The 8409-nt window shown below is 49.8% G+C and overlaps 1 protein-coding gene across 1 annotated transcript; it reads left to right on the forward strand.

Moving 5' to 3' along the window:
* Positions 1-1838: 1838 nt before the first annotated feature.
* LOC125554040 (protein NRT1/ PTR FAMILY 8.3) lies at positions 1839-4950 on the forward strand. The gene is made up of 4 exons (XM_048717665.2): positions 1839-1984; positions 2682-2787; positions 3020-3237; positions 3324-4950. Exons 1-4 carry the CDS (start codon positions 1937-1939, stop codon positions 4677-4679), a joined length of 1728 nt encoding a protein of 575 aa, XP_048573622.1. The 5' UTR covers positions 1839-1936; the 3' UTR covers positions 4680-4950.
* The last annotated feature ends 3459 nt before the right edge of the window (positions 4951-8409 follow it).

Genomic DNA, 8409 nt, shown 5'->3' on the forward strand with positions numbered 1-8409 from the left:
AGACTTGCCTGCTCCCTCCTCATGCTCTCATCCATGCTCCCGTCTACGTGGCTTGATTTGATTGGAACAAAATAAGACCCGGGCACACCCCGTTAAAATTAGGGAGGAGGGGGATGATTAGATTAGTCAGGAAAAAGAAAAAAAAAACAGCCGTAGGATAAAGTGGGAGCACGGATGGGAGTATGAGGAGGGAGTAGGCAAGCCTAGGTGATCACGTGTACCCGGGACTAGATGAGCACTTTCTCGTCCTAGAGATGAAAAGAGGCTCTGTTTTTTAGATAAATGGGAAGGAGATCAATCAACGTGCAGAAAAATTAGCGAAAGGAATCTCATAATATTTTGTTTTGAGCTAGAAATCTCGTAAATATACTTAGGATGTGTCTAGGGCACATTTAGATGTGCTATAGTTATTGCACATCTAAATGAGTGAATCAAGCATAAAGAGAAAAAGAAAAAAGAAAAAGAAAATATCCACACGAATCTTAATGTAAGATCAATGACATAGGATTTAGATGTGCAATACTTATGCACATCTAGATATGCTTTAGCAAAACTGATATACTTATGGTCTATAATCTTTTGGATGGAAAGAGGAGACGATCCCAACTTGGTGCAACAAAATTAGGGAGAGGCTAGGTGCGCTTCGGTTGTTGAGCCAATATGTACCTTGTCGCCCCACAGATCTTGCCTCTGCATGCACTTGGTTGTCCGACCTTGTGCCCGAGCGAGAATTGACAGCCCCGGTACGACAAATTTCACAAGAAATCAGTTATATTCGTCTAAATTGTCATGTATCCGTATTTTTGTCAACTATATTCGTCTGAATATGAGTGGGTAGGTGTTTTGGAAACTAAAATGGTCTACCCTTGGCTATATGTGCTACATGTTTGGAACTGCCTCTAAGGGTTAAAGTCATCAGGTTGGGTTAGTGGGGTAAGGCATGAGGAGGGAGACTCGGATCGTGCACTCGCTATCCCTACCTATGCTCAATTCGGTGTGTCCGGTCGTGCAATGTCGGGGGGTTACCCTTTGGTTATACAGGATCTACTACGTGTTTGGAATTTCCTCTACAGGTTAAGGTTGCCAGACTGAGTTTAGTCGGAGTAAGGCAGGAGAAGGGAAACTAGAATCGTGTATACGGTGTCCCTCCCTATGACCCTTCCCATATGCCCGGCCGTGCAATGCTGGATGGTAGGGGCGTCATCATCTTTTTAGACAGTCGTTATCGTTCAGAAGTTATTGGATCTGTTCCCATCTCCTCGGCTCATAAGTGCTCTCTGGTTGGATTTGGTGATATCTACTCAGCCTGTGGCAGTACAGACGCAAGCGCTCATATATATGCGCGCATACATTCATCCCTATGAACATATACATGCACACCTCATCTCTATGAGTACCTTCGAGAGACTGAGCCGGCATATCATCTTGAGATTTTACGAAGGCATCATAGGCGCTTCGTAATCAACGGAAACGTCTCCTTCAACTAAACGCTCCTGAACTAAATTCAGGAATAAAGACGAGCATCAAGACTTGAACCCCGATGGGCTGAGAATACCACTGTCCTCTTTCTGACCATCCAACCACAGTTGGTTCGCAGAACAAAGCTGTATATGCACGCAGAAGATGTAAGCCGCCGTTGCTTTGGAAAGCCGGTGACATTGTTATATTGTTTCGTACCCGTAACGTTGTTGTATGATGACGCACAGTGGAATGTGGAATCAAAGTGGGTCACCCCTCTAGAGATAGAGATGGATGGAATTTAATGTCCACCTTTCGATCGTGAGCGCTCATACTTCCAAAGTGCGGCATGTATGCTGGTATTAAACTAATGCCTTTCTAGTTTATATACTGTAGAAATTTGACCTTGCGCAGATTTGTACTACGTGAGATCCATATATATTGAGGCGCCGTACCGCTGTGTTCAGCTTGTACCACCATGGCGTCTCTCAAGGAAAACTTGCAGCTGGAGGAACCACTTCTTGAGGTCAGTTTCTCTGCCACTTCTTCCACATTCATCTCTGGCAGTAGCTTGATTTTCCAAAGCAAATATTCGTTCTTATGTGCTTCGGCGTCCCTCGAAGTACGAACGTACTCCCTCCGTTTCATAATATAACAGCGTTTTTGACACTTGTATTATGGGACGGAGGGAGTATATCTTTCTTGAGAAATTTGGAGAGAATTAGCTCGTTTTGCTGCCCAAACCAGCATTTGCTGGGTTGGATGTCATATGGATCCTTGGACACTGAAATACTGGAAACAAATGGATCTGTTTTCCTTTAACCGTCGCAGATTAGCGCATTATGACCTGCATATTGCTGTGCTGAGATGTGCAAAATGCTGGCTGTTACATACATGCATGATGCAATACTGTTTTTTCTCATAATATTGTCCCTAAAAAAGGATGGTCTGCTTGGCAGCATCAGTAAACAGCAAAAATCATTAGCAATTAACTTGGCGCCAGTTTCTGTCTTCTACCCACTTTCTGATCCCGGCCTCTGTTTTCCTATCGTGTACTCCATATACAGTTACTTCATGCATTTGCAGAAAGATAGTACTCCCTCCGTAAACTAATATAAGAGCGTTTAGATCACTAAAATAGTGATCTAAACGCTCTTATATTAGTTTACGGAGGGAGTACATACTAGTACTTCTACTAAGAGTATCAGGCTTGTCTTATACAGGATTCTGCGGTACACAGAGGGGACCGTGTTGTTGACATCAAAGGAACAACAACTCCTATAACCAAGCACCGTACCGGCAGTTGGAAAGCATGCAAGTTCATCTTAGGTAAAACGGAGACCATCAAGTTTTCATGCAGATTTGGTAGAAAAACATCAAGGGTACTTCATTTCAGTTCAGTTTGTCCATTTTTTGTGCTCAGAGTGCACAGATGCATGGCTTTTTCCCATGAACATTAGTACTGTTGTCTCTCTGTGCTGCCCATTAATTACTTTGAAGTTTGCTTGAGAAATACTACTACCAACTAGTAGATCTGAGTTCCGGCTTGCACTGCGTGCAGTGACTGAATGCTTCGAGGAGCTAGCGTACTACGGGATCCAGTTCAACCTGGTAACTTTCCTCAAGACGATCCTGCAGGAGAGCAATGTGTCGGCGGCGAGGAACTACACCAACTGGCAGGGCACTTGCTACATCGCCCCCCTCGTCGGAGCGATCGTCGCCGACTCCTACCTCGGCAGATACCTCACCACGCTGGCCTTCTTCGCAGTTTACCTAATTGTAAGCACACGCAAAGCTTTGATCCATTCGATCCCATGCATACCTCAAATGGAGCTAGTTTCTTAACAATTCAAGCGCGACACCAGGGAATGGCTGCGATGTCAGTTTCGGCGTCGTTCCCGGCGGCGTGCGCCGGGCTCGACTGCCCGCAGGACGCTGGCTCGTCGCCCTCGTCCCAGTCCGCCGTGTTCTTCCTCGGGCTGTACATGATGGCCATCGGGGCCGGCGGCATCAAGCCCTGCGTCTCCTCCTTCGGCGCCGACCAGTTCGACGACGGCGTCCCGGCGGAGAGGCTGAAGAAGAACTCCTTCTTCAACTGGTTCTTCTTCTCCATCTACATCGGCAGCTTCGTCTCCGGCGCCGTCGTCGTGTGGGTGCAGGACCACTGCGGGTGGGTCGTCGGCCTCTGGATCCCCACCCTGTTCATCGCGCTGGCCATCGCGAGCTTCTTGCTGGGCTCCGGCTCGTACAGGGTGCAGAAGCCTCTGGGAAGCCCGCTGGCAAGAGTTTCCCAGGTCGTCGTCGCGGCCGTGCGGAAACGGAACGTGGGTTTGCCGCGTGATGCTTCTCTCCTCCACGAGCTACCGGAGGTTGAATCAATGGCGGAGTCCGACGGTACCAAGAAATTGCAGCATACACCAGTGCTCAGTTTCCTGGACAAGGCTGCGGTGGTCTCTTCGGCCGAGGAGCTTTACTCGGATCCATGGAGGCTTTGCACCGTCACGCAAGTCGAGGAGCTCAAGATCGTGATCGGCATGCTCCCGATCTGGGCCACCGGCATCGTCTACTTCTCCGTGCTCGCGCAGTTCTCCTCGACGTTCCTGGAGCAAGGGAGGATGATGGACACGGCGGTGGGCACCTTCTCCATCCCTCCGGCGTCCCTAGCCTCCTTCGACGCCGTCAGCGTCATCCTCTTCGTGCCCGTCTACGACAGGGTGCTCATCCCGGCGGCGCGGAGGTTCACCGGCAACGAGCGGGGGTTCTCGGAGCTGCAGCGGTTCGGCGTCGGCCTATTCCTCTCCGTGCTGGTCATGGCGGCCGCGGCGGCGGTCGAGGCGCGGCGGCTGGCGCTGGACCGGGCGGCGGCGGCGCCGATGTGCATCCTGTGGCAGGTGCCGCAGTACCTCCTGGTGGGCGCGAGCGTGGTGTTCGCGTGCGTGGGGCAGTCGGAGTTCTTCTACAACGAGGCGCCGGAGTCGATGCGGAGCCTCTGCTCCGCGCTGGGGCTCCTCACGGTGTCGCTGGGGAGCTACCTGAGCTCGCTCGTGGTGACCGTCGTGTCCGGCGTCACGACGAGGGGCGGCGGGCCCGGGTGGATACCGGATGACCTCAACGAGGGCCACCTCGACCGCTTCTTCTGGCTCATCGCCGCGCTTAGCGCGCTCAATCTCGCGGCTTTCGTCTGGTGTGCCAAGAGATACAAGTGCAAGAATGTCTCTTGATCGTAGAAATGCTCTAGATTTTTCATTTTTTGGTGTCCTGCAGTCTGCACACGCATGTCCATTCCTAAATATGGGATGATTGATTTTTGAGTGAAGTGCATCATAGGTCCTTAAACTATTCTAGAGGTGTCACGTAGGTCCTTGAATTATGAAAATCGTCATCCAGGTCTTCAAAATGTAATATGTGTGTTATTCTAGTCCTTAAACTATTTCAAAAGTGTCACGTATGTCCTTAAACTATTTCAAAGATGTCACATATATACACAGTTACTACACTTTAAGGATTTTCAAGGACCTCGATGACACTTTTCATAGTTTGAGAACCTACGTGACACCATCAAAACAGTTGAAGGACCTAGAATGCACTTCACTCTTGATTTTTCGTTAATTCCTGTCAGGACCCCGATTCCAAGTCACATCGATCTAGCCGGTAACACTTCATATCACATTGCGGCCTCACGCATGGTATCCCCACGGGTGTCACCTTACCATAGCCCGGGACCGTTTGCGCCTTTTGGCTCACGTATATGATAGTGTCGCTAGCATCCATATGACAGAGAACCCGGGCCGACATGGCTAGTCGTGAACCCAAAGCGGCACAGACCTATGGAGACATGCATACATGAATCACATCGAGCATGTCGGTCATCAGCGAGTGAATCCGGGCTATAGCACTGGGCTAACAGGACTCCGGGGAACCCGAGCTGTAGCAGGCTAGGCAGGACTCCAGAAGTCACCACGTGACATTTCCCCGAAGGGACAGACATAGGAACGAAGTGAAACACATGCCGGCCAGTCAAGTGTCCTGAGCAGTAGTACTGGGCTAGCAGGACTCCGGTGAACCGGACTGTAGCGGACTACTATGGCTCGAGGAGCACCAGACTACATTTCCCCATAAGAAAGGCTGCCAAGGATAAACAACTAGATTGTCGGATCCCACACATACCAAGCATTTCAATCATACACACAATATGCTCGATATGTGTAAATACAACATGGTATCACAACAAAACTCTACAACTCAAGTACTTTATTTAAAGACTTCAAGGAGCCATACATAACATGTTCATCCAGGTAGGGGTCACATGACCCGACACTCAAGTCATACAAGCATACAAGCACATGCAGAAGCAAATAGTCTGAGTCCAGACACTAGAAAGAAAGATGGCTTCTCGAAGCCTGTCTATCTACATAGGGCCCTCCATGGCCAGGATCACCACCTGGGTGGCAAGTCACTCATCGACGTCGAGATCTACATAAAACCCATCGGAGGGGGCGGTGTTGTCGTCTGAAAACAGTAGTTAAGCAAACATGAGTACAAAGGTACTCAGCAAGTCTTACATCAGAACCTACTATACATGCTCATTCTCAAGAAGGTGGTGGAGTTATTGCAGCAAGCCAGCTTTGACTCTTGGCTAAGCTATCCTACGAGACAACACTAATAAAATAGTTTTCGCACACGAGTCCACTAATCACCAACACAATACTCCACCAGGGATCCACCCTCGTCATCCTACGAGAGAGCCATCCTCGGTACTCACACTTATCTTGAGTTTTTTAGTAGTAACCATTAACTTGTCTATGAACTGTATAGGCAACCAAGTAGTCCTTTACCGCGGACGCGGCTATTCGAATAGATGATGTTAACCCTGCAGGGGTGTACTTCTTCATACACGCTCTCACCACTTACCGCCGTTTACACGACATGTACTCGGCAACCTTCAAGCGGAAGCCCAACGAGGGTGTCGGCCACGGCGTACCTAAACACTCAAGTCTCTAGTCCAGGTTTATCGCCTATCCAGGTTCCATCCGCAGGGAGTCCGACCGAGGTTTTCACATACGGCCCCGAACGATGTGAATAGGGTCCCGAGACGCCAAACGGGCGCCCAGCATACCCGGCCACGGTGTATCTACCGCAACATAGCCCACCCCTAGGGTCAGCGCTACGCATGGCCGCCAACACATAGCCTACAAACACCAGAAACTATTTGCAACTCCTGGACAGAGTACTAGGGTGATTAAGAAGCTGAGAGGGTCAATTAAGGATCCCAATGCATGGTAGTAGCTGATTTTTAAAATCACACATACAGATCTCAGTTCTTAGGGACGGTCTCAATGAAACAACCCACCATGTACTCCTACATGGCCTCTCATCGATACCTTTACCAAATCATGTTCAACACAACCCTCACATTACCGACATAATCATTTCACTCTAGCCCATCACCCAGATGAACCAGACCTGACACAACTCTAAGCATAGCAGGCATAGCAAGGTAGGAAACACAAACATGGCTCAATCAACTCCTACACATGCTAGTGGGTTTCATCTAGTTACTGTGGCAATGACAGGTCATGCAGAGGATAAGGGTTCAACTACCGCAGCACACAGCAGTTTGAAACATTGTTGTCTTAATGCAGTAAAGGAGAGCAGAGGCGAGAACATGGGATTGTATCGATATGATCAAATGGGCTGCTTGCCTAATGGAGTGGTAGTAGGGCACTGCCCTTCAGTTGGATACTCGGAGATATCCTCGGAGGCAGAACCTACCACGAAGGACACACAGAACATAATCAACACATGACAATATGCAACAATATGATGCATGCTATGACATGGCAAAATGATGTGTCCTGCCTAATGCAATGTGAAACAAGTTGAAATGGGTCCATTTGAACCAAAGATTCAAATGGAAGTTAAAGTTCCTATGCATAATAAGTCTGTTAGCTTGTTTCACCTAAACAGCAAGGTTAAAGTGGTTTGTCATGCATGCAACCATTACGGATGGATAGATTGAATTTTTCTGATCATTTTTCATATATAATTTGTTTGATTTGGAGCTATGGTTGATTTTCTATGATTTTTAGAAGTTTTGGCTATTTTCTGGAATTTCCTATATAAGATTAAATCCAGAAAATGAATAATTGCTTCAGCACTGCGTCATGCTGGCGTCAGCAGTCAACAGCACCTGGTCCTGGTCAAACCTGACTAGTGGGGCCCACTGGTCAGTGACTACTAACTAAACTAACCTAGTTAATTAGCACTAACCAGACTAATTAGTCGGGCGGGGCCCGCATGTCAGTGAGAGAGAGGGGAAGGTCAACCCGTGTCAGCGGGGTCAACCTCGCCGTTCAGCGGTCAAAGCCTGCCGGCGTTTAGCCGCCGGCGAGGCCAGACGCGGCGGCGTGCTGTGGGATTTGCCCACAGGGCACCATTTGGCGTGCGGAGAGCACCTACGTGGAGCTGGGACTTGCCCGCATCCAACCACGGTGGTGGTTTGGCCGGGGAGTGGCCGGAGCATCGCTAGCGACGAGCTCGGCGGAAGCCGAGGCTCGGGTGTGCTCATGCTCGTGGCTGCGGTGGCCTAGGCGATGTGGCGAAAGCACCTACAACATCTACGCCGCGTGGGGAGTGTGACGGGCACAAGCCCTTGACCAAATGGTCACCGGAGCATCGCCGGCGACGTGGTCAGGCAGCGGCGTGTTCGGGCACAAGAGGCGCGGCGTCTACGGTGTTCTAGGGGCGAAACGAAAAGCATGGGAGGGGGGTTCAGTAGCTCACAGGGAAGCCGCAGGAAGGGTCAGTGTGCTCAGGGAAGCTCGGGTGCGGCGGATCGACGACGACGGTCGACGGTGGCCGAAGGTTGAAGACGATGGTGGCGGGGATGATGCAGGGGCTCCGGCGTGGTGCAGCTCGGCTGGTCTACGTAGTCGACGACGGCGAATCGTC

Source organism: Triticum urartu, chromosome 4A (assembly GCF_056163025.1).
Source record: "Triticum urartu cultivar PI428250 chromosome 4A, HENAU_Tu73, whole genome shotgun sequence".
In the NCBI taxonomy this organism is placed as follows: domain Eukaryota; kingdom Viridiplantae; phylum Streptophyta; class Magnoliopsida; order Poales; family Poaceae; genus Triticum; species Triticum urartu.